The 25170-nt window shown below is 56.5% G+C and overlaps 8 protein-coding genes across 8 annotated transcripts; 4 read left to right on the top strand and 4 right to left on the bottom strand.

The window, feature by feature from the left end:
- Window positions 1-710: 710 nt before the first annotated feature.
- On the bottom strand, window positions 711-1292 carry MAM_00193 (uncharacterized protein; the record flags this gene model as incomplete). The annotated part of the gene is made up of 1 exon (XM_040818992.1): window positions 711-1292. The coding sequence occupies one exon, from the start codon at window positions 1290-1292 to the stop codon at window positions 711-713; it is 582 nt and encodes a 193-aa protein (XP_040682257.1).
- An 853-nt stretch (window positions 1293-2145) lies between these two features.
- MAM_00194 (uncharacterized protein) lies at window positions 2146-3516 on the top strand (the record flags this gene model as incomplete). The annotated part of the gene is made up of 1 exon (XM_040818993.1): window positions 2146-3516. One exon carries the CDS (start codon window positions 2146-2148, stop codon window positions 3514-3516), a length of 1371 nt encoding a protein of 456 aa, XP_040682258.1.
- A 939-nt stretch (window positions 3517-4455) lies between these two features.
- MAM_00195 (N-acetylglucosaminyl-phosphatidylinositol de-N-acetylase) lies at window positions 4456-5521 on the bottom strand (the record flags this gene model as incomplete). Its single annotated transcript, XM_040818994.1, has 3 exons — window positions 4456-5002; window positions 5079-5181; window positions 5296-5521. The coding sequence occupies 3 exons, from the start codon at window positions 5519-5521 to the stop codon at window positions 4456-4458; spliced, it is 876 nt and encodes a 291-aa protein (XP_040682259.1).
- Window positions 5522-6350: 829 nt separating this feature from the next.
- MAM_00196 (uncharacterized protein) lies at window positions 6351-6770 on the top strand (the record flags this gene model as incomplete). The annotated part of the gene is made up of 1 exon (XM_040818995.1): window positions 6351-6770. One exon carries the CDS (start codon window positions 6351-6353, stop codon window positions 6768-6770), a length of 420 nt encoding a protein of 139 aa, XP_040682260.1.
- A 126-nt stretch (window positions 6771-6896) lies between these two features.
- Window positions 6897-7088, top strand: MAM_00197 (uncharacterized protein; the record flags this gene model as incomplete). Its single annotated transcript, XM_040818996.1, has 1 exon — window positions 6897-7088. One exon carries the CDS (start codon window positions 6897-6899, stop codon window positions 7086-7088), a length of 192 nt encoding a protein of 63 aa, XP_040682261.1.
- An 892-nt stretch (window positions 7089-7980) lies between these two features.
- Window positions 7981-11052, bottom strand: MAM_00198 (Alkali metal cation/H+ antiporter Nha1; the record flags this gene model as incomplete). Its single annotated transcript, XM_040818997.1, has 2 exons — window positions 7981-8877; window positions 8971-11052. 2 exons carry the CDS (start codon window positions 11050-11052, stop codon window positions 7981-7983), a joined length of 2979 nt encoding a protein of 992 aa, XP_040682262.1.
- A 2430-nt stretch (window positions 11053-13482) lies between these two features.
- Window positions 13483-14205, top strand: MAM_00199 (uncharacterized protein; the record flags this gene model as incomplete). The annotated part of the gene is made up of 1 exon (XM_040818998.1): window positions 13483-14205. One exon carries the CDS (start codon window positions 13483-13485, stop codon window positions 14203-14205), a length of 723 nt encoding a protein of 240 aa, XP_040682263.1.
- A 1642-nt stretch (window positions 14206-15847) lies between these two features.
- Window positions 15848-16399, bottom strand: MAM_00200 (Allergen V5/Tpx-1-related protein; the record flags this gene model as incomplete). Its single annotated transcript, XM_040818999.1, has 1 exon — window positions 15848-16399. The coding sequence occupies one exon, from the start codon at window positions 16397-16399 to the stop codon at window positions 15848-15850; it is 552 nt and encodes a 183-aa protein (XP_040682264.1).
- Between the last annotated feature and the right edge of the window lie 8771 nt (window positions 16400-25170).

Below are 25170 nucleotides of genomic sequence, written 5' to 3' on the forward strand. Positions count from 1 at the left end.
ACCGAGTCTGTGCCCCAAGGCAGGCACGCACCTACGCAGAGTACCTAGGTACTCAAGTAACTGCCTAGCTAGGTAGGTACGTACACGTACTGTATGCACACTTGCCGTCTCTCGCGGCTCGGATCTGGGCACCAATCCCCGCCTGGACCTCTCTGATGCGGGTGTGTTCCCGAGCCCGCACGACGGTAGGCCAGCCGAGGTCCATGGCCGAGCTGCCCGTTGCCAACTCGTCCAGGCATCTGCGCCCCGACCCTCTCCTTCCCACGTCGCCGACGAGGGAAGGCTGTCGGCGCCTGCCGAAAACAAAGGGCTCGCACGCGTCGAGTCGCCACAAGCGCATCCGCCAAGGCTCCGAAATTACGCGGCGCCCGACGCGGGGGCTGTCGCTGGCAACCTGCAACCTGCCCGGGACGCACATCCGCCCCCACGGACTGAACGGCCGTCCCTGGATCGTGCCACGCGTGCATGGGGGCCCGGAACTCCTTTCACCGATTCATCTCGAGCGAGCGCCGCCGCCTGTCTTTTGAATGCGCCGGGCGGGCTGGCACGCGCGTGTCTTCTTGTCGTTTTCCCGCGCGACGATCCGATACCGAGGAGGAGGCCAAGGGAGGCCAGGCAGAGGTAGCGGGGGACGTTAGACGGTCGTCGCCAAACCGATCCGCCTGCCGGCATCGGGATACCGATGACGGACGGATCGAGTCGGCTGTTGTTTAATCGAGCGTCTTCTGTCTTCTCTTCGCGCATCGCGCCTGGACGTTTGCCTGTTGGCGCACACGCGTCGGCTCTGCGCGGGACGGGGGTCCAGAGAACACGGGGACGCGGGCGAGCAAAGGCAGAGGCAGAAGAGGACGGGCTTGGTGCCTGGCGCACGAGGGCCCGAGGAACCAGCGACCATGACGGGCACAAACCTCAACTTCAACTTCAACAGCAACGGCAACAGCAACAGCACCGCGACGCCGACGCCGACGCCAACCTCGCCAGGGGACGTGTTCACGACGTGGCCCTCGACCACGTATACGCTGCCGACGCTGACGGCGTGGGCAAACACGCCCAACGGGTTCGGCGGCTTCAACGTCGGCGACCGGATCCTGCAGCTCGTCACGAGCGGATCCAGCGGCGAGAAAGTCGTCCGCGGCTTCTTGATGGGGGTTGCCGTGGGCATCATCTTCGGCGGCGCGCTCTGCTGCTGGGTCCCGTGCTTCGGGAGAGCCAGGCAGGAGCGCCGGGAAACGAGGCGGCGGCAGAGAGAGCAGGCCGGGGCACAGGCACAGGCCGTCGCTGCAGGGCGGCATGGGCCGGATGCTGAGGGGGGCCGGGGACGTCTACAACGGGACCGGCTGAGACGGCGGCGGCTGAGACTCTGATGCGGACGGACTACCTTGCCGGGCATACGGCATTTTGTTTTTTTGCTTCTTCTTTCCGGGGACATGGGCTGGGCTTGGGGGCCGGATACATGGCGTTGGTGGGCTCTCGACCGGGGGACGAGATCAGCAGGCGTTCGAGTTATGAATGGTGCGCCGGAGAGAATACACGTGGCAGCGGAGCGTCATCTCTTGGTGCGGTGGGCAACGGCGAGAGCGTCTGTAGGACATTGCAGGTTTGCGCCGGAGAAGAAAAAAAAGTAACTACACGACAACCATGACTGTTCCATTGTCCTGGGCTATTCTAAGCTCAGAACGCGCTGCGGCCACATGAGGCTGAGAGCCTTCAGCCCCAAAGGGCCACGTGTGACGGATTCGTCAGAGACTCACAGTAGACTGTCACGGGGTCCGATTGTACTTGGCTCTACTCCGTACGTACCGGCGCCCAGGAACTCAAGTACCTAGGTACCTACGTAAGTAGTAGACGGACCCCGCCACGGAAGGCACGCACCTGCGAGTCAGTTGCCGTGCAGTTTGACGTGTGCGGGCGGCGGCTGCGTCAGCTTTCTGCGTGTGCAACGCCCCCTTCGTTGTGCGGGAGCCGGTCTCTCCTTGTCCTCGTCAAGTCCTGCTGAGCACCGTCGTGCTTCTCTTTGGAATCCCATCCCGGCCCTCGACGGCGACGGCGCTCTCGATAACGCCGGCAGCAAAAGAAAATACGCATCCAACACACAATCTCCCCGGGCCGCCTGGACCTGGCACAGCGCGGGCCTCGCGAGCGAAAATGCTCGACGACAACCTCCCCACCTTTCGACTCCAGCAATCTTCCGAAAATCCCCAGAATACCCTGCTCTACTTCACGCACAACGGATCCGAGCCCTCGCCCGAGTACCTGCTGAAGCGGCCGCTGCCGTCCGAGTCCCGGAACCAGTATGCTCTCGGCCTCCTCCACGTTAGCCACCCGTCCGTGACGTACGCCGAAGTTCTGGTCAAGCCCGAACGGGCCCAGCCGAGCCTGTCGGCGGCCGAGCTGCGGGCTCAGAATGGCGTCTCGACGCCCGTGCCGCCGCCGACGCCGGAAGCCTTCAGCGTGCTGCTGTACAATCCCGACCAGAGCATCACCGTCAAGCGAAACCACGGAAGCTGGAGCAAGTCCGACACGTGGGACTTTGAGGTCCCCGAGCGCAGCTTCAGGGTGCCCAGCTCGAGCCGGATAGACAGGGAGACGGCGCCTGCCGTCCCGGAGCTGGAGCCCAAGCTGGTGTTTCGGTGGAGGAGGGACGGCCGTCTGAGCAAAGACATGACGTGCTACATGTCCGGGAGGAGCGTGGGCGGGAAGAAGAGCAAGGAGCCCGACATCACCGTCGCCATGTTCCACGCGGGCAGGACCGCGGCCGCCGTGACAATATACGAACCCAACCTGGCCCGCGTGGACATTGAGGACCGCAAAGGCCTCGAAGTTGTCCTGATACTGAGCGCCGAGGTCATTCGCGACCTGTACCTCGTCCCGCGACAGGATCCCTTCAACACGGCGGTGGCGCCGGCGCCGGCGCCGTCTCCGTCTCCGTCTGCCTCCAGGCCCTCCGGGCCACCGGCATCGCCGCCGCGACAACAGATCCCCGCGGCGTCTGGGGCCCTCGGCCTCGGGGGTCCCGCCGCAGGCCCTGCGGTCCAGCAGTCAGACGTCGACGCCGAGACGAAACGCCTGCAAGCCATGGTGGCAGAGGAAAAGCGCCAGGCGAAAGAGCGGGAGAAGCGGGACGCGCAAGAGCAGAGGCGGATCCGGAAGATGCTGGAGGCGGAGGAGAACGAGCGCCGCAGACGCGAGGCCGAGGTCGAAAGGGAGACGGAGCGCCTGCGCAGGCAGTACGGCGTGCCGGCCCCTCCCGGCGGAGGACCGCCCTCGTCCTCGCCGGCCCTCCCGCCGCGGCCGGATCGAAACCAACACTACGCCTCGGGCGCCCTGGGCCGGGGACAGCCCCCGATGCCCCCGCGTCCGAACAGCGTCGGCTCGCAGCCCGGGCCTCCGAGCAGCTGTGGCGGTGGCAGGAAGAAGCATTCGGGCCCGTTTGGCGGAAGCGTCAGCGGGCTCTTCCACAGATCCGACGAGGACAGGCGCGACAAGGTGGAAAAGAAGAGGAGTGTGCATTTTTGAGCTGCGTAGGCTGCGTCTCCTCGTATGTGACGTGTGACGTGTCAGCATGGCCGGCGGTGTGTCGGTTTTTCTTCCCCATCTAGTCATGTACATGGATGGGGTACGTACGCGATATACGTGTTGGATTTTCACCGTTCCACCCGGGGCCACGCTGGACGCAGAAATTCACAACGGCGCACACGGCCGTGGCAGTGACGCCCTGGACCTCGGGTCCGCCCGCGCCCGGCCTGCGTCGGGCGCCCGTCTGTCCGCTTGCTGGTGCGCCGTCGTCGTCGTCGTGTCTTGCAGCGCGATCGCGGCCGTCTTGCGGCGAGGGTGCTGCGCGTGTCGTGTCTGGATGTATGTCAGGTCGCTGGCGAACATGGTGTTTGCTGGCATGGTGCGCATCCTGCCTGCCTGCCTGCCTGCCTGGGTGACGAGTGATGAGTGACGGGACGTTTGAAATGTCTGGGGGGTGGTTGTGGTGGAAGTAGACTTGTCTTGTCCTGTCCTATTGTCGTGAATAGCGCCACGAAATTTTCATCTTTGGAATAGAGACTTGTTGATGGCTTGACTGGGCGCGACGCCGCACGCCGCACGCCGCACTGAATTGTGCGCTTAGATGCGCGTACGAAATGTTTCTGGGGTGTTGGATGGTCCATCTGTGGACGTCTTGGAAGCAGCACGAGCCGGAACATGCAGTCCTAAAGCTCCGGGACCGGACAAGGGGGGAGTGCAAGACAGACAGAGCGCAGAGTATTATTCGCAAAGACGGCATCGTGAAGGCGTGTCCAATTCATTGCTGCAAGTTGTACATAAAGCCGTTAGAGCCAAAGATGATGCGACGCCATGACGGCTCATTCCCCATCTCCAAACGCCCATAGATATGCAACGACCTCCTCTGCATTGTCGTACAGCCCCCCTGGCGGTGCCACCATCGTCACCGTCGACTGTCGGCAGTCATTTGCTCTTGACCTTTTCGAGGCGCAAGTCGTTAATCACCATGTATCTGCTGAATGCGATCCAAAGGTACCTGAACCAAACCATCTGGCTCTGGTGCGCCTGCGTCATTGCGGCCCATGCCGTCGGCAGGCCACCGTCGCCGACGAGCTGGTTCATGAAGACGAGCCCCCCTGGGTGCGCCTTGTCCTCGTGCCGCACACCCATGGCCCACGAGGCCATGGTGCCAAACACGTCGAGAAACGCCGAGTACTTTCGCAGCACGTTGACGGAGCGGAGCGTGTACAGGTCGACGGGGCAGGTCCATCCAGACTTGCCGCGCATCAGGGCTCCCACAAAGGCGCGGGCGCCGTGATACAGAGAAATGTGGTTTGGGTGCGACGATACGCCGCTGCCGTCAAACGTGATGAGCACGTCAATGTTGGCCGTCGGCTTGGCCGAGTCGTCGGCTCGTTGGCGGACGAGTTGCGGCGCAAAGGCGCTGCACAGAAGAGTCGCGATTCGGGCCTCGTCCCACTTGGCAGTCGCGGAGTCGGGAAAGTCGGCGCTGAGGAGGAGTCAGACGTCAGAGCCATTCTGATGAGAGCGTCACGGCCGTCATCGTGGGGAGCTGCAAAACATACGGATTGTCCACCACAAACACATCGTCCTCGTCCCTCAAGCCCAGGTGCATGCCACTCTTTACCAGCTCCTTCTTTCTGGTCTCTCCGAGGCCGTCGGCGTTGCCTGAGCATACATCAGTCAGTCGGCTCCGTGCGTTCGTTCGTCGGGGGCCGGCGGCAGGTCAGACAGAGGCTCAACGCCGAAACTTGGCCTGCGGCCGTGGGAGGCGGCTCATACCTGTGCTCAAACACAAGATCTTGACGTGGTTTCCAGTCTCGGGGTGGGTCAGAGCCAGGACGGTGGGAGCAAAGAACATGGCCTCATCGTCGGGGTGGGCGATGAGCAGGCAGATGCGCTTGTTCTTGACGGCCGGAAAGCGCGACTGCACGACGCTGACCGTGTACATGTACAGAAGGGGAACCACCACCGCCAGGGTCGCCAGCAGACCAAGCATGCGGTCCATCTCGGCGGCGAGGGGTTGGTGGTGACTGTCGGCGAGAGGGCCGTCTGGTCGACGGCGACGACAAAGGGGACGAGGGGAGAGAGCTCCTCCGAGGGGCGCAAGAGAAGACCGCCACTTGCCACTTGGCCGCGACGTTGGCAGGGGAAGGAGCTCCAGCGGCAGTCTGGACTCTGTTGCTTCGGTCAGCAAGGGAAGGCAGCATGCGATATGGCTACTGACTACGGAGTACTACGTGAGTGGGCAGCAGACGTAAATGCCACCTTGCGATTTTCGTCAACTCGGGCCATTCCCGGGCCCTGTCGTCGTTTTGCTCTCGTGAGTCGACGCGGGCTGCGGGCTACGGGCTACGGGGTGCTTGGCCCCTGCCCCTGCCCGGGAGCTGCCTGGGAGCTGCCTGCCTGTCCGGGGGACATTTGCAAATTAAAGTTGGCCCCAGGCACAGGAGCCGCGGGGGGCAAAATATTAACTACCTACTCCGTAGTTGGGTACTCCGTACTCCCGTACGTACGGGATAAGCTAGGTACCTACCTACTTAAGAACTGAAGCTACTCACTCACGTACAGAGTACTCAGTACGTAACGTTACCCGGCGCCTAGGCCCCAGGTACGCACTGCTCGACCAGCACTCACAAGACAAGCGCCGGCTTTTGTTGCTTTCGTCATTCTCGCTCCGCTCTTGCTTCAAGCCACCCGTGGTAGAATTCGTCTGAAGTGTCCGTCTGCACAGGACAGGCAAGGCGGAGTGGCTGCTTTGAAAAGAATAACTACACGCCTCGTGCCTCGGCCGATTGTGCCGACACGCGCCCGTCCCGACAAGCGACAACATCGTCATGGCCAAAACGCGCAAGGAACGGGCTGGCGCTGCCAACATGAAGCTTCGCCAGCCAGATCGCTCCGCGCCAACGGAAAAAACTCTACTCGACCTTGCTGAGGAGCGAAAGATGTTCCAGCAGGCCCGGCAGCGGGAGAAGGAGATGGCAAAGGCAAAGAGGACGCAGGGCACGGCCTGTGACGACGACGACGACGACGACGACGATCCCACCTTGTCTCCCCGTGCAGAGCGCGTCCTCGAAGCCGCTTTGTGGACCGCCACCATTGCCATGCTTCACTTCACTTTTGACGTCCTCGTGCAGAATCAATATGGACAGGAGATTAGCTGGGCAGACGTCTGCACACGAACAGCCCGTGCATGGCTAGGTACGACCCCGGTGGACGTATGTATCGACCGTGGCGCGACCGCGATTCGCTGACGTCTCCGTCCCCCAGTCTTTCTGTTCTTATTTTACGTTCTCCATCCCTTCGAATCCGATGCCGTCTTGATACCTGGCCTACCGGGCCCGTATCAGCACCCGCTGAGACAGGCCACCTTCTTCGTCATGAGTCTTGCATCAGGATGCACTCTCATTTATATTTCGAACACCCATGGTTATTTGGCGACGATGAAGCAGGCGCCGCCGCTGGGATGCTTGTGGCTCTGGGCTGTTGTGGAACTGCATCTCGTCTGGGGCTGCCTTAGCCTGCTCCTTGCCGCGGTCTATCTCAGACAGCGAGGCTACGAGATAAAATAACCGACACCGAACCTGAAGAGAGACAGCTGGGCTGACGTTTGCCGATGCGATTTCTCATCATCTAGTGCTGCTGTAGAGATGCATGTGGCGCTTTCCTACCTACGTACTCGTTGGTCGGGTTCAACCTCATCCAACCGGAGCCCGCTCCGGCAATTCGCCATGATTTGTCGCGCCGTGTTTCCCCAGACGCCGGGGCTCGCCTCTCTTCTGCTTTCGATTGCCTCGTCCGACTTCCTAGAATGCTCGTACGCCTTGCCTTCTCCCCATGTCGTCTTCGCTTCCAGGTCGCTCAGACGAGATGATATCATGCTCATCTGAAGAAACTGCGCATTCAAGTCTCTTGCAGCTGAGACCAGACAGACGCAGAAACGATTTGCCAGGTGGAGCGGCGACAGCGCAAAACGACCGCACCCTGAGCCTCGTTGCAATGGGCGGAAACGGGCGTGGAGCTTGTACCGTGACTGAGTAGCTTTCGGGAGGTTTCAATCTATGCCGCTTCTCGTTCAGGTGACACTAGCAAAGTTTTCGTAGGCCAGGGACGAAACAAGGAATCAATTCACGGCAGGATCGAGCAGGAACGTCAACGTCAGCCTCGAGTCCAAGTCGGGTCCAAGTCACCTGGGGTCTCAAACGAATTGCATGACGCTGTAGAATGATGCCTCAATTTGACCTCGCAAGTAAATGCACCGCCCATTCATTAGTTACATGCCTCGTATAATTCGCCATGCAATGCGTGTGCCTGCCTCACGTGTGCCGAACCATGCTCATGATTGATTGGCACTCTCATCGCCGCATCATGTGACTAGATCGTGGAACACGGACGGCAGAAATAATGCTCGCGGGATGGAAAAGAAAATGAGAACAAATCTCATACCCAGTTGGAAACAACGACCTATGAGCCCTTTCTCTGAGGCTCTGCAAATCGAATGCCCCTCCTCGCGGGAGGAACTCTCTCCGTTCCCTCGTCCTCAGAGTCGCTGTCTTCTTGGGCCGCAGGACCGCCCATTCCCAACGCCGCTTGGCGTCGGCGTCTTTCCGCTGGCGTTTCGCCAGTGTCGTCATTTTCTTTGTCGTCGTCTTCAACCTGGCTGGCGAGGGCTGCCAGCCGGCGTCTGCGCTCAACACCAGTCTCGCCTTTTTCCTCCGACACATGGCCCCGTCGACCGCGAGGGGGCTCAGCGACCAGAGGCTGCTTTCGAGTCGGCGAGGCGGATACCGAGCGTTTTTCTGCAAGCCGACTGCTTTCCCCGTTGCTGCTGCTGCTGCCGCCGCTGCCACTCTCACTGTCGTGTTCCCGAATTGCCGGGACCGGACGGTGTGGCCGAGCAACTGCGGGTTTCACAGTCGCGTCTTGCCTGGCAATAGATTTGAGGGCGTTTGAAGCAGTAGAGTGGTCGACAACTTCGTTGCGAGTGCCCGTGTCCAGCTTCTGGACTTCTCGAATAAAGTCCTCCTTGGTCATGCGCCTACCGACACCGCCAATGGTGAATCTAATTTTCTTATCGTCGTCGTCATCCTGCTGCTGGGCGACGCTCTTGCGCTTTCCCCCGTCACCGCGTTGACCGAAGCCAGCCCAGCCAGACTTGGACTGCGGCTTGCCTGATGATTCGACGCCAGCCTTGCCCTCTTCCGCCGCTGCCACAGTATTCTTTTCGCTTTGGCGGGCGCGAGCACCCAGCCCGAGATACTTGAGGCTCGCACCAATCAGATCGCTCTCCTGGCCGTCAGGCTTGGACGAGGGCAATTCGTATGTCTTGACGACTTCGCCGTCTTCGTCTTCAACGATGATCTAACATGACAATGTCAGTAGCCGCAGAAGGGCAAGGGGGAAAAAAAAAGAGAAAGAGAGACAAGAAGCACGCATTCGACGCATGTGACTTACCGTGTTTCCGAATTGGTAGGCACGGGCTGGTTCATGTTGACGTTCGCTCTTGCCCTTGTCCTTGCGCTTCGCCATTTCCGACGTGTAATATTCGTTCATCTTACGACGCCAACCTCCACGTCGCCAGCTGGGCGACGATTCGCCCTCCGGTTGAAGACCGACAGGTTGGCCTTCTTTCTTCGTCTGGGGATCTTGCTCTTTTTCCTCTTGCGAACTGGACTGCACGTCGAGAACTTCGCCATCTTCGTTTTCAAACACAAGATGCCTGCCCTCGTTGTACACATTAACTTGAGGGGAGTGATCACGGCGACTTTCGGCATGGTCATCTGTTTCACCGTGTTTCTCTGTGCGTGATTCGTCAGCGATAATCGTGGAGTCGGTCGTTTCTTGCGTTGGCGAGGAAGACTCCTTCTCTGATGCCTCAGTTTGCATAGGTCTGTTGGGAAAAATGGCCGACTGGCTGATCGGTCCTCCAGGTCCAATTCCGTCATCCCACTTTTTGTGTTTTCGTTTCCTGGACACAAGCGAGGAAGCACGACTCCCCGAACGACTGTGTCCCTCCTCGTCTCTCTGTCGACGCAAGAATCCTGTTGGTGGAGCGAGAGTGCCAGGCGGGAAGTCCGGATCTTTAAGATCATCAAGCGACGTCTCCGACATGGTCTTGGCCATGGATCGAGACTGAGATGATATTCTGGGCAGCCTGTTCATCCATGAAGGGCCGTCTTCCGGGGCCGCAGTGTATGACATGGTTAGCGTCAAGGTGTTGATGCGTTTTCCAAGGGTGAAGACGGCTATTGACGACCCGTGGATGAGAATAGACGATATGACAAGAAACGTCACAATGGGCCATACAAGGTAAATGAGAGAAAAATGGGGCGAATCCGGCGGAGGTAATTGTCCCAAAGGCACCGGCTCCTCATGCTCCAATTCTGCCCGTGCGAGAATCGCGATGAAGATTGCACCGACACCTATGGGACCAAAATGTCCTGCAAAGAGTGCCTCTCGCCAGTTTTTGACGTCGGGAATAAATGGTTTGAGTGCCATCATGATGGGCAAGCGACGGAACAGGAGTACGAAGATGGCAATGACAACGAGACGCCACGCCACCAGACCGAACGCACCGTCGTTGTATTGTTCCCAAGGAATAATGGTGCCGAAGTAGACAAAATAGGTCAAATTGAGTAGCAAGTCAATAACGTTGGACACATGGGACTCCTCCGTCTTTTCGCCAAACCATCCATCGTTGGAAAAGCCGACACCGGCCGCGAAGCCAACCAAGAGATCGTCCACACCGAGAATGCTGCCTGAGCCGGCGCAGAATAGGGCGACGACAAAATAGAAGACGAGAAAGCTTTCACGGTCGATCAAATCGCGGGATTCGGCGAACTTGATGCCGTGACGAGCGATGTAGCCGATAAGGAAGCCATAAACAGCGCCGAAGATGCACTCGTATAGAACGACGTAGACGACGAAGTGAAAGCTGACTTCTCCGGCGTCTCTGTTGTACTGAATGAGATAGAGAGACAGGTAAATGAAGGGGAATGCCATGCCGTCGTTGCACCCGGACTCAGCAGACAGGAGATCTCGCAGATGCTTCGGGACTCGTTTCGCGAATTTGCCCTTGCCAACAACGGATGAGGCTAGAACGGGGTCAGTGGCCGTGACGCATGCCGCGACAACGAGAGAGTCAAGCCAGCTCAGAGCGGGAACCATCCACCAAACAAACAGGCTGGTGAGAAGCCAGCCCACGGTCATGACTGGGACTAGGAGAAAGATGACGGATTTCCAGTGCTTCTCCATGTAAAATTTGGGCAATTCGACACCGACGGCGAAGCACTGGACGACGAGGACAATGCGAGAGAACTCGACGGTGACGATGTCGGTGTTACCCCAAGAATTGGGGTCGATAAGGTTGGCAACATGAGGTCCGAATATAACGCCGCACAGTGTAGCAACGGTGGCTTCGCCAATGTACATGCGCTCTTTGATGAAGGAAGAGCAGAGCATGAACAGCGAGGTAAAGCCGCCGAGAATGATGTACACCAAGTGCGGCTTGGTGATGTCCAGTTGATCCCAAGCCATTGTGCTGGGCTGGCGGTTCGCGAGACCAATGAGGAGCCAAGTTGGCGGTGTTTTCGGCTCGACGCTCTCGAGTCTTGTTCGGCTGCAAACCCCCGAACTCGAGGGCTCAAGTTACGTCCAAGGGCCTGGCGTGGAGTGCAAAGAGTTTTGCCGTTGCCTTCTCGGCAGAGCCGGCCGTGAGGGATTGTTGACTCGGCACCGGCCAACTGATCTCGAGCCGGAGAGGACGACGGCGGGATACATGCAGATGGCGTTGGGTCGAGGAGAAACAGGAAAACAGCGTACAATCCTTGTCGACTAGAATGGTCCACGCAGGTTCCAGATGGCGACGCAAGCGACGCTGTGCGCGGATTGAAAGACGACGAATTGAGAACGGCAACGCAAGGGTTGGCACGGACGGGTATCGCGGGATTGAGACAGACGCAATGCGGCAGGTGCTCGGCTGCAGACTCGATGCAGTAGAAGTTTGTCGTCACTTTGCAGGCTAAAATTAAACGGGCAGGCGAAGCCGGGGGACGGGACTGCCGACGGACCACACAAGCCCCAGCCACGGAAAGAGAAACAAAAACAAAGGTCGAGAAACCAGCGGGGTGGGTCTCACTCAGTCCGGAGAATCGGAATCGTGTCTCGCTCGCTGGTGCGGCTCGTTGCGACGTGACGCCAGGGCCGCCGCGGCTTCGGTGCACCCGTCTGAGCTAAGCCGCCGATGGGGGATGGGAGAGAGGGTTGAGGTTGAGGCTGGAAGAGAACAAGTGAAGGAGACGAGAAGGACAAAAGATTCGACCTATCCGCTGGCGATGGCGACGAGTAAATACACGCATGAACCTTGACAACCGGGAGGTCGGTGCTTGCAAGAAAATGGCACGGCCAAGACTTTTGGATCCATCAGATCCGGGATGGAAACTGGACAGCACGAATCGGAGAGGGCAGAAACAAGAGCCCGGAGCTTGGCCAACGCCAGAGACGGACATGGTGCTGTTTGGCGCTGACCCACTGACCGCGACTCTGTGAGAGGCGAAAGAGATGCTCTTTGATGCATGGCGACACGACTTGGGGACCAACGAGTGGGGACGTGGCGGCGTGGGATGGCTCCTTGCCGCAGAGAGGAGCAAGACGGAGCGCGACGACGAGTGTCACTTCCAGACGGTTCAACATCGCGGGGCATCGACACGAACAATTCCCGGGCGGTGCTTGCGGCCGCGCCCGCTGTGTCGTCTCGGCTCTCGAATGTTCCTCGGACGCTGTCTCTTTGGGGGCGCCCTGATGGCCTGTGGCGTCACGACAACGACACCGGCGCCGCGGCTGATGCTTGGTTGCGGCCGTCGAGGTGTTCAGCCAACCGGCGCTGGTCATTTATTTGGCTGGGAGCACGATATTTATGCTCAACTTGCCTTTTTGACGGCCACTCCTGGAAGCCTGAAAAGACGCCAACGTGCCCGGATACCAATGTCGCCCGTCAGTTCCCGCCGAGGGGGAGCCCGGTCCTCGGTCCTCGATCCTCGTTCCTCGCTCCCCCACGATGGACAGGTCGGTGGCGGAGCGATGCCGTGTATCCTTCACCTCGTGACACTTGAGCCTGACTGACTGTCGGAAAGAGAAAACAGAGAAAACCGCCGGTGGGCGGCAATTTGTGCCCGCAGTTCCCCCATCTGACATCTGCAAGATTGGACACCGAGCGGGTAGCCAATCAGTCCACGACCGTGGGTCCCTGGACCTCCCTTGCTCTCTGTTCCACGTGCCCAAGGCCTGCTGTCTCTCCCTCACGAGTCAGGACGGACACGCTACTGCAGAGTACTCCGTAGGCGTCCCTCCCCCACGCAAAGCTGGCCAGAGTGCGTGGCGGCACGAATCGGGACCCAACCGTGTGTTTTCAAACACGCAAAAAGCCTAGCAGCCGCCCGCCCATTTCCCCAGAGGCAGCAGCAGCATATTCACACATGGCGCGCCCGCTCTGCGCCGGCCGATGTCGCTACAGATTCAACAGGGTTTATACATCATCTCCGCCTCATACCCAGTCCCGACTGGGCTAGGCATCTGTAAACACGCGTCCACCCAAGCAATCTGCGCAGAGGGGTATCCAGCGTCGTAGATACATGTTATAATACCGTCTTCCCCACAGTTAAAGCATCCTCCATAATACATGGCTTTCGTCACCGACTTTACCAATTCACGTACACTGCAACGGCAAAATACACGACCGCAAGCATCTTCGAGGTCGAATCGACAGAGTTGTGCTTGGCAATCCCGGGCACAAAATCAAAAGGACTCCCACCACCCTCAGGTTGCTGTGTTCGTCGAGGGGCAGGCTCGTTGCTTGATGAGCTCGTAGATCTAGACGTGGTAGACACTTGTCCTTGTTTGCTGCCCTCTTTTGTCCTTGATGTCGCGTCCATCGAGGATGCGTCACGACTTGGCGTTGACGCGTGGCCAATGCCGCTGCTTGTCGAAGTCGTGTTTGAGGTTGCGGTTGGAGTCGTGTTCGAAACCTTATTCGAGGCCGTGGCTGAGGTCGTCGTTGATGTCGTCAGAGAGGCGCCAGTTGAGGTCGTCGTTGATGTCGTCAGAGAGGCACCAGTTGAGGTCGTCGTTGATGTCGTCAGAGAGGCACCAGTTGAGTTCGTAGTTGAGGTCGTAGTTGGGCGCCGCTTGGCAGAGACGGTCAACGCAACTTTCGACACGGTAGTGTCACTAGAGCAAGTTGACGATGGCGTATCCGAGGTTCTTCTGGAAGAGGTTCCTGGCGGCGGGAAGGTCATCGAGGTGCTTGTGCGTGTCGGCAAGAGTAGCTGCCTCTTCCCGCACAGGGCAACTACCAGCCTGGCACGTTTTGCCTGGCCCAACAGCGAATCTGAGCTCGTGTTGACCGAATCACACGAGGCCTGGATTTTCTCCTGTACTGCCATGATTCCTTGTCGGCAGTCGGGGGAGCAAGTGTTGCCTCGGGCAAAGTCTTCCATGGAGCAACCTCGCATGGGTTTGTTGCATGCGACGACGCATCTCAACTCTAGCGACGACGAGGGAATTGATTCAAAGTCCGCCAGTGTCAAGCGAAATCGGCCCGATACCTCCACGGCCAACAGGAGCACCAACAACAAGGAGTTGGCCAGGTGCAACAGTCTTGTTGCCATTGCCCTGTCAGCCGCACAGGCGTGAGCCTGGTACCGATTCGACGCTATTCGGCTGAAGACGTCGGCTCCAGATACGGTCCGCCGGAATGCTCCAGGTTATCGGTAGGCAGTTGATGATTTCCAAAAGAAACAGTTGGCCCCTGAAGCAGTTCGTAGATCAAAAGGTCGAAGGCTGCTTGCTCTCGGAAGACCCAATGCCAAGAGGCCATACATAGCAGTATGGCTATGATCTGTTTGGAACACCGGCGCACCAGGACGCCAGTCTTGGGGCCAGGTGGATCTAGAGTATCACAGATTCGGGCCCTGCGTCAGGTTAAAAGTCACCTCTTTTCTTGTCCAGGATGGTGTTTCCAATGAAACGAGCCCCCCCGACGGTTAATACGGCGCTTCAAGTCGGGACCATGAGGGGCAAGACAGGAATGAAATGAAGATGGCGTGTTCGGTCCGGCTCTTGTGAGGCCCTCATACGATTCCCTGATGCTACTTATTGAGCGCTCGATAGTTGGAGCAAGGGCACAATGAAAACATTGTGCGCGACCAAGGTTGGAAAGGCAGCCGCAAGTAGACCGGGATGGCTCCTTCTGCGGCGACGCCATTATTCGGTGGAGCGGAACGAATTGGTGACGACACGGCGAGAGAAAGGATCGGTTTCCACAAGGTGGGACGAAGAAGTCTGCAGCGGCGACGAAGACAAGACGAGACTGCGAGTGTTTGAGGTTTGAGGAGGACCCGGCGGACAGCGAGCACAGTGTCGACAGAGGCCGGATATCACGGAGCATGTCTGACACACGCTAACGGGTCCCTACAGTGCGAATGGCCATCGCGAAGGCGCTCCTCTCCGATTTCAAACAACTTTGCTGACCTGCTACAACCGAGCGCTTGCTGCCGCGACCTTTTTCCAATTTGCTTCAGACGTGGCCCTTTCATTGGTACCCCTGGAACGCGTCGCATGTCATCATGCAGGGATCCGTGGGCCGATGGCCTGCATTGATCTTTACGCTTGGGTGCCCTCGACTCTTGCTTGACTCGAGTCTTGACCCTGACCCTGACTCTCATTGTCCAGCATATCGCTTGCATCTGGCCATACATGTCTCAACCCAAGGGTACTGTGATGGATCGAGAAGTCGAGACTGGTCACCATGGCCCCATCGCGAGGGCCGTCAAGGAGTACGTATTAGTACTCGCCAGTAAGTAGGCACAATCGATGTCGGCAGTTGAGTTGGCCTCGGCAGTCTGCGAATTGTTTGTAGTTTGGCCTTGGAAATTGTGCACTTGCCTATGGAGATGTGCCTCCCCAATGGAGATGGCTAATTTGACTCCTCTGCGGATGAGAAACTTTGACTTTGAGTTGGTCGATGGGAGAGCGACTTGGCAAGACCAACAGGTACTACTGGCTTATGAAGCTTACAGACATTTGCCTTGGGGTTCTCAGTGGCAAGTATTGAAGAAGACGCCGCATCATATGAACAACGGCCACGTGGCTTCGCATTGAGTAAAGGCGACCTAACAGAAAACGCGGCAGACAAAAACACGATATCTGGGCATCGCCGTGAGAACAGCACAGACGAGCAACCTGATGCCTCGCCGAGTTGAAACCGCAACCTTCTGCAAATAATATGAATACGGCACAAGCACCCAGAAACACGACATGCAAGATTACTCCGCTTCTATTTGCCGTCCGGTGTAGGTACTCTCGTTTCGACTTCGCCGCGATACTGCCCCTGGACATTCCCCCTGGGCCAATACTCGCACGCGAGATACCACCCGGACTTGGCGCACACCCGTCTGTCGCACCCAACTGAAGTGGTCGTCTTCCACACCAACTGTGTGAAGTGTCCCGTCTCAAACTGGAACCGGAAGTTTTCCCAGTCAAACTTGTCCCTCTCGTTGCCCCAGGCCTCCACGCTCGCAGTGACATTCGGAAACCCCAGGGCAAGATTCTCGCCATACGGACCGCCTGAGTGTTTGAACTCGCAGTCGCTCCGTTCGAGGTGGCCGGTTGCAAAGGACGCGAGGGTCTCATTCCACGTGAGATCCGGGGCGTTGTGCTGTTGGCGGTACAGGTTGGTGCTTTCGAGGATGGCCGAGGTGAACTTGTCCGTCATCGCCCACTGCGGCTCGTCGTGTGGGATGGCGAGCTGCCTGACGACTCTCACGGCGACCGACAGCACCGGCGCCGCGAGGAGCGAGAGGGCGAATGCAAAGAATCCCGACTTCATCGCAGGGCTGCTCGTGATTTTTGCCGCGTCGAGTTGTCTGACAGTCTCTGGCCGCCGGGAAAGACTTGTGCCTGTTGTTTGTGTATAATGCACGCTTGGGAGAGGCCTCTTTTCTGACGGCGACGGGTCTGGGGAGGAATATAAAGGGCCAGGTCAAGGTGAAAGAGCCGGCCTGCGACGAATCGGCGGACCTGGGACGGCCGGCCTCTGTGTTCGAAATGCCGCCGTGGCCAAAAGCCAAGCAGGACATGTATTGGACGAGATCCTTTTCTGCTCTGGCATGAGGAGGAAATTGACTGGTGAATACCGCACGTTGAAAGGCTACGGCTTTGAATGCAACGGAACACGGCCGCGGTGGCCGGCGCTTAGTGAAACCGCCTGCAAGCATGGCTCAAGAGTGCCCTTCAAAGAGTCAGTTGCAGCAAATGGCGTTCTCATTTCCTGTTTTGTTGTTTCTTCCACTTTGCTTTGGACATTGGAAGAGTTCTCTCCGCGGGCGTGTTTGTTCGCACTGACTGACAATACAAAGGAGAGCACACCATTCGCACGGCACGCCCACTATAGAAGAAGAGGATAAAAACACATAAGCATAAAGGGTTTCCAAGAGAAGGAGGGAGAAAACTGCCCAGCAAGGACATCTAACAAAAAATCGTATTTGAAAAGAGAAAAAGAAGAAAACTCGACCCTTTCGGAAAGCCCTTGCCTCACCGCACAAGGGACAGCATGAGTGGTGAGAAGGACAAAGAGAAGCCAAGTCGGGGAAACATAACCAACCTGGGAGCAAAGCCGGCAGAACACGGGTCTAACGTCAATACTCGAAGCTTCACATTTGATCAACTACAATGTTAAGTCAACCGTGACGCAGGAAGGATCCCACGACATCGTCACCCACGCCTTTTTGGAGCAGGACATTACAGCCATCATTGATCATTGTCAAGTTAGCCTACTGGCACCAAACGACGGGACAAGCAGGCGCACCCCGAAGCAGACAGATGGCCCTCTCAGCTCACTCTGCAACAAGAGACGCGTCTCTTGCTAAGCCGGCCGATGGTGTCACGCCGGGTGGCCAGCCAGACATGTATTCCTGCAGTAGTGCGATGGTAACGACAGCATGCAGCTTCCATCCTTGGACCCGTCTCCCGTGTTCATTCATGAGCAACTTTACGTCCATTGGGTCCGACGGAATCGAGGTCGACTCTCGTCTTTGGACCTTGGCACTTGTCGCTCCTAACATGTACAATGGCATGAGGCGCGGCAGTCATATCAAGGACTTCTAGCTTCGTAAGCAGCGAGGATTCCTTCACGCGAGAGATACAGACGCGGCCTTGTCCTGAATCCCACTTGGACAGCGGTTTCAGAAGACACGCATGGGGACGGAGGCCACGGAGGGCTTTCGCCGGTCTCATCGTACGCATTTACATCCATTGCACATGCCGAGACTTTCAGAAACTTGTAGCAGCAACTGCGTCAGGAATTCAGACTGCGAAGGTCTTGTATCCCCCAGCTATAAAATCCAGTACGCTGCCATGGTATCTCACCGCTGGATCAGTCTGGCCGCAAAATATGACTCCGAAATCCGGGGTGGGCAATGGGTTGCCATCGTCATTTACGAGATCATATTCAAATCCAGGTCGCAAGTGTGAGGTTTGATGTTCTTTAGTAATGTCATATTGGCGCCAATAGCCTGCAATGATGCTCATACGGAAATGGTGATCCAAGCTTTCGAAACTGTCATCAACGATATGCATTTCATCATTGTTACTCGGCTCGGCCAACAGCAACTGGAAGGTAGGGATTCTCCTTGAACACTGCATTCTCCAAACTGCCCGATATGTCTCCCCGGGTATTGGGTTTCAAAAAGGCCCTACTCGCCCGTGGCAACCTTGTCGAATGATCACCCAGCCTCGGATCTCCGAATTGTTAAACCAGGCAGTCGTTCCCGAAGCGCAGAGCGGCGTCGAAGGAACCACATACCGCGGGATGCAAAAGCCACAGGGGCCCGTTGAAGGCTAGCATAGACTTTGTACGGCTGAATCAAAGCTCATTCCGTTCATCTTTCTGTAGACTTCCTCATATGATTCTGCATTGACAGTTTTATATTCTCGATATAGTTACCAGCCCGTGTATCGGAGCGGTTTGCAGATTGGATGAGGCTGGAACCGAAATGCCGTTGTCCTGCCCTACTCCTTGCTAATGCAGACCCCAGAACCGGTCCTCGATCGATTGGTCCTTGGCTTGGATCCACGAAACTGAGAGTGTGGGTGGGCCTGGAGTAATGAGTGATATAACCCATTGAATGGGCCTGTGATGATGGAGCCGAGAGTACCTCGTTTCGTGTAAGATCGTATCTATCGTGCGTCATCCGCTAGTGAATTTGCGGCTCCGTGCTCCGTCTTCTTACTCCTTCCTTTCTATACCCCGTTCTGGAGATACACTGGCTTCATGTAGGGTATAGTTGCTGCAAGACACAGGGAACAATTGGCCGGATATCAATAGTGGCGCTGTACTCGCAATGTCCTTGGTTTGCAATGGTGGTCCAAAGTACCTGGGTACCTTTCGAGGCTCTGCCGTCCAAGTACCACCATTACGCTTTGATGATATGAATCCGCCTGTGGATGACAAAATTTGTGCAATGCTTTGCATCTTGCTCTTGGCTGGTGGATTCTGATGAAGTCAAGTCGAAACACCCAGGTGTCACTAGTCTTGTTTTATTCAGCCTTGACCGCCATCGGGCAGAAGTCGCCTAGATAGTGATGGGCTCCCAGAAAGGACCCTCATCATGGCCTAAGATAGGAGACCGGTTGCGGTTGACGATGTCGGCGTGCAAAAGGAGGCGGTGAAATGCTCGGGCATATGCTCCCCCGAGGAGCAGGCCAGTTGCGCCCCTGAGCGTGAGCGAATTACAAGTTTCTCCAACCATCCGTCTCCTCCTTCCTGGCGAGAGTACCACTCGTTTTCCGTAGGCATCTTTACCAGACAAGTTCCTGCCCTAGAGTCTAGCTCATGCAGGCGTCGACCAGGAAGCATCCATGCCTCACACTTTCCGGGGTAGCAGACCTCCAATTTCTTGGCTGTGATATGCGCGTTGTACTAAAAATCTGGGGAAGACATGGGGGCCCGAACGCCATTGTGGGCGCCCGGGGGATGAGTGCAAGCTGGGGCCGCAACAAATGGGCCGACATTCGCGCTATGGAACGTGGGTTCTAGCGGAGTATTCCATGGAGTACGGAGTACTTGAGTATAATCTGTGCGGAATCCTTGAGCGCCTGTTAGAAACCGAAGCGTCTGTTCGCCGGACGTTCCTGAACTAGAAACCTCCAGGCTGAGTATCGTGAGGATAGGATAATGGTGTACTCAGAAACGGTTATGCCGATTGCAAGACGGGTCAGACAGACGCCCTGTGGGTCGTTTTTACCGTACATGAACATGCGAAGAGCGAGCTCACCGGCATTTGTCTCATGGCTAGCAATGGTGAGAAGTTGGCAGCCAGCCCCAGGCTACACTCGAGGACTTTGACTTGGTACCACGGAGCAGAATGGCGATGCCTCAACAAGGTTGGCAGATGCCGCATACTTCTGGAGATTGCTTCCTCGCCCGTGGTGCATATTGGGCCTGCAGGCTTGTCCAATCTTGTCTGCATTAATCAAGCAGTGGCCATGCATCTTGGGCTTAGCGGACAAATAAGAGTGACGCCAAAGTTATCTAGTGTCCAGATGCATGAAGGATGACAGCCATCCTTGTGGTTCCGGAAACGGCTGATTGATATTGAAGATAGATTTCGCAAACCCGGGAGAGGGCTCGAGGAGATATTTTCTTGGAACCGAGAGGGTTTGGAAAGATTCGCTGTTGACTTGTTCCTCGCCAATAAGCCCTCGTGGTGCTATCCAAGTGTCAAGAAGTCGCCTGGTTGCACCGCGCTGCCTCGCTCGTATTGTTCAGCCGTGCGTCCGTGCACAAAGGTACAGAGAGCCAGGTCATGATACCTTTCTGTTCAACGCTGCTGGACAGGATGGATGATTTGCTGGCGATGCAACAATGTATATAACCGGCTATTCAACCTCTGCGTCTCCACAATCTTCGGAGCAGCTGGCGGCTTTTTCGCCATTTCGCCCGTCGCAAACCCGGGAAAGTGCGACTCGACCATAGTATTGACAATACGAGCCCAATTATTTACCCTTCCATCGGATAAAGAAGTTGGCTGCGAGTCTGGAACGAGCCGGTTCAAGCCAGGATTGTGGGCCAGTGGGCGTGCAATGGTGGGATCCGGGTGGCAGAGCTGTGGGAATTTTGAAAAGGTCCCATGCGCTTGTTCAGCATCATGTTGTGGCAGGAAAGGACAGCCTTCGGCGGATGGACCTGTAATACCACGGTGACGAAGAAAGCAAAGCTGAACAAGTTTGTGAATTATGACGCTTTGCCGGGTCCAATAGGCTAGTGCTGTGTATACGGAGTTTCAGGCTCGAGCCACGTTGAGCGACCATACTCTCGTTGTACCTGATCAGGCACCTCTTATCGACAGAACTTGCCCGACATGTTCGCTGAACTAGTGCTTCGATTCCGCAACGTTATTCTTAGCCTGTTTCACACTGCGTCTGAGGCTCGAAATCTTTCTGAATAGCAGTTTTTCTAAAACAGGATATCTGGCACCGGGCATGGGAATGCCTGTCGATGATGCATCATCACCTGCTGCCACTCACAGGCCCATGTCGTCGGAACCATACTGATTCACTATGAATAGTGGTGAACTTGGCCACCAAGGGCGGCGATATGGGGATGAAACTGCTCCTTGGACAGATCCGGCCGCTGGGGAGTAGACCACCTGGTTGCTCGCTGATCTAATGCCTGGCTGAGCCAAACAATCGAAGAGTGAAAGCACGGCCGGACATGTCTTTACTTCCTTGCCATGCTCGGGTTAATTTTGAAACAACACGTTGGCCGTGACGGCGACGATGATGTCGTTTCCCTGGTCGTTGGAAACACCTCGACGGGGCAACCGAATGCCACGCCACGACGCCAAACTTGTGTGTGTGTGCTCCGCATGCGGCATCACAAGTCGATATCCTGGATGCAGTACCACTCTGCGATAGAGCTTGGAGGTGCATGAGCTGGCGGCGACATCCAACACTACAACCATTGGACCGTCAGTCATCAATGATCATCACGTTGTGCCTTGTCCCATGCTGCGCTTGCCAGGGTTATTCTTGACCTTGGCGCTGAGTTCCATGGCGCCATTTCTGTGACTCCTTTTGCCTCTCCATAGCAGCGAGTAACGGACCAGGTGTCCTTTATTCTTTCTGGGCCGCACTTTGCATCTTCCCGCCTCGTGCTCCCCTCGTCTCTTTGTTCTCCTGTCGACCCGCTATCAGGCTCTGGCGGTGAGCCACGTCGTGACCTCGTTGTGGCACCGGATAGGTGAACATTGGATCTGACGAAAACGGGCTTGTGTCCACTCTTCTTCGCCTAGAGCCTAGAGTTAAAAAGCCGGCCGTCACTAACGCCTGCAGGGAGCAAAGTGACTTAGGAGCAAAGCGCACGAGTGCACCACGCGCCAACGCTTCTTCCGAACGCGCGGGGGGCCGGCGGCTAATGACACGAACGGCCTTCTCGATAAAGCCTGCCCTGCCCTGGACAATGCGCTGGACTAATAAATAAGCATCCGGAGCTTGGTGGTTCCTTGTCGATGTTGGCTGGTGTTGACGAATCAACCCGGCTCAGTGGCTTGGAGGACGACAGCATCTCGGCCTAAACAAAATCTCCACAATGTAGAGTGAATTGTGCGCTGCGCCTGGGTCAGCTTCGAGGTTGGCGCCTTCCCATTCAGAACTCTGACCATTTATTATGGAGTACAAGACTAAGCCACGATAAGGTCTCTCCTTCCCAGACAACCGGTGACATGCGAGCATACCACGGCCCATTGATGTTGTTCCCATGCAAGCGTGAGCGGCCAGGAGTTTGATGCACATATTTTGTGTGTCTCGTTCAATATGCAGCTCTGGCGTTTCCATGAAGCTAGTAGTAGATGTGGAGCGATCTACATATTGAAATTGGCTGCTGACCCAACCAACCTTCTCGCTCTGACGACGCAAGGCTGGGTCTGTACACTGCGCAAGCACCCAAGGACCCAGGTGATAGGTTAGGTTAATACTTTGTTGCTCGAGACTTGCTCACCATCGCCCTGGCAATATTGATTACTGCCAGTCATGGGCTCACTGAGGGCTGACCGAGTCTGCAGAGCAGTCTTTTGCAATTGGCCCGACGAATATGGTGTCAGCGAATGGACAATGCTTCGCCTTATTACGGAGTACTTGGCAACCGACTACCTCGCCATCCGCAAAGCTAAGAAAAACTGGCGCATGGGCCATGGCGACACGGGTCGACATCGGCGCAGGTCATGCGGATGACATCGACATCCCTTGGTGCATCGTACGGACGCGCAGGGGGGTCTCTGAGAAGAGCAGAAAACGGCTGCAGCGCAGAGAAGCGGCCGGACAGGGTCCCGCGTCGGCTCAAATGCTCCATGGAACGAATGAGTGTGTCCACGGGTTGAGTTGGCACGAGCACGCACTCACTCTGTGACCAACCTCTTGGCCAGTCTGGTCGCAGACGCCAACGCCGAATGAGTGAAGGTCTGATGCGGGGTGAAGCAATCAGCGGGCGGCAGGGCCTCGATCCCTCCCTGCGTGTGCAGTGTAGAGTAGTCGCAGCTCGACAATCGATCGACTACCAAATCTGTCAACTGGTCTCAGCGCCGCTCATGACTTGGCTTGGTGTTCTCGGGCTACTTGGAGAAACATGATGACTACCTTAAGTACTGTTGTAATTTACAACTACCTTGAGTACCTAGGTATTTGGGCATTCTCGATCGCAACTGCCGTCTGGTTCATGCTGAATTACGTAAGTAGGTAGGCACCTAACCATCATCAGCTTCAGCTCCCTACACACGACGAATCTGTATCAAACGCCGCCACGGACTCCATCCAAGTCGCGAAAGGTGTCTCAGATGCGCAAAGTTGAGCCTCGGATACACGAGGCAACCCCAACCACCTTTAAGCTTCCTACCCCAGCATTTAGGAGACTTCCTGGTGGCTAAAGTGAGCAAGACACGACATCCATCCCATGCGCGTTCCTTTACTTCCCCAACCACGGGAGCATGCAACGTAATGAGCCGACCAAAAGTCTCCCAAACGGCCGTATTAGTTGAGGGCAGTAGCAAGGGCCCTTGGCTACTTTTGAAAAGAAGATAAAAAATCTCACAAAAAGTCAACCTCCCTCGAGCCGCGACAGCCACGACAGCCACGACACCACAGAACCTGGCGCCCAATGCTACACCAGTTGCGCGGAGCCGGGAGTACGAATGCTGATACGTGCAAGTGGGTGTCTCAATAAAGTCTCCCGCTGTTCTGGAAAATCACATCCTCGCACCAGCCTCAGCTTGATTCACATCTTCCTGACGTACCGTGTATCAGTCATTTGCCGCCTCCTGGCCGCTGGGAGACGACTGTCCGCGTCGTCCAGTGCAGAAGCACCAGCAGCTCACAGTGAGCATTGTCTTGTCTTACTCGTATTCTAGTCAATAATATTTGCGGGCAAGTTGGCTCCGACATGATCCCGGAGATGGATGCTCTGGTCGGGAGAAATCTGTACTCCGTAGACAGGCGGGCATTTCCAATGGTTTGACTCTCGAATTCCGCACCGGGCAGCGTCAAGTTGAAACCATCAGACTCGCGTACCGAGTAACCAATTATCTGGGAATCGTGTCAGAGACCGATCAAATTAACAATGCCCGGACCACTTTCATGACGGGAGATGATCCACGGTAGCCTCGCGCACCCGTGTTCGGTGCCCTCCTGCTGTGGCCCTACGAGTGTGGGAATAGCGCAATACGCCGAATAGCGTTGAAGCCAATTCCTTGGTAGCTCAAGCAGTTGCAGAGAACGAGTGCTTGATTAAGCTTGCCAACTGGTCAACACGGTCAACAAATAATCAGAAAGATTCTCTGAATAGAGCAAGAAACTGAATTACTGAATAACAGTCGCATCTTGATAGGACCCTGGCTTGTCATCGCGACGTGCCCAGGTTCCAAGAGGGTGCCCACTGAAGTTCTAAGTACTTACCTAGGTACTTTAGGTAGGTACTTAGCGGGCTTATTAGTAAGTACTTACGTTCGGTGCCTAGGTACTGAATACTTAAGTGCCCAAGTACTACAGGCTACCAGTGACCACCGGCATATTGGGGCTTGGCCTCTGCTGCCAAGTTCCCCTTTGGCCGATGTAGGAGACAGCCGGTTGCGCACGAAACAACGGCCCAAGTACTGAAGCAAGTACTTTAACCAAGTATCTAGGTACTTAACTTACTTAAGATGACCAACTGCTTCAGTACTAAGTAAGTACCAGACCCGAGGACGCAGGAAAGCTCGGCACAACACGTACTTAAGAGGTACTCCAGTATGGCAAAATGTCTGGTTGAAACATTGTAGCAAGGGAGAATGCAGCGGACCCGACCATTGCTCAGCGACCTGCCAGACCTGACCATTCATTCCTCTTGCCACGAAGTAAGTAACTTGATCAAAGCCTCGTACCTTGGTATCTGAGTACTTGAGTACTTGAGTACTTAAGCAGGTTCACAGTACTCGAGGTGCCTCATGTCTGGGTTTGACTGGCCTTGAGTCAAAATCGCAGCACTGGCATATTCATCACATATCACAGGCATCAATGGGCACGGCGTCGCCATGGGCCATGCAGGGCGAGACCACAAGACCTGCACTCATCCCA

The sequence above is a fragment of the Metarhizium album genome (genome assembly GCF_000804445.1).
Source record: "Metarhizium album ARSEF 1941 chromosome Unknown scaffold_1, whole genome shotgun sequence".
NCBI classification, from domain to species: domain Eukaryota; kingdom Fungi; phylum Ascomycota; class Sordariomycetes; order Hypocreales; family Clavicipitaceae; genus Metarhizium; species Metarhizium album.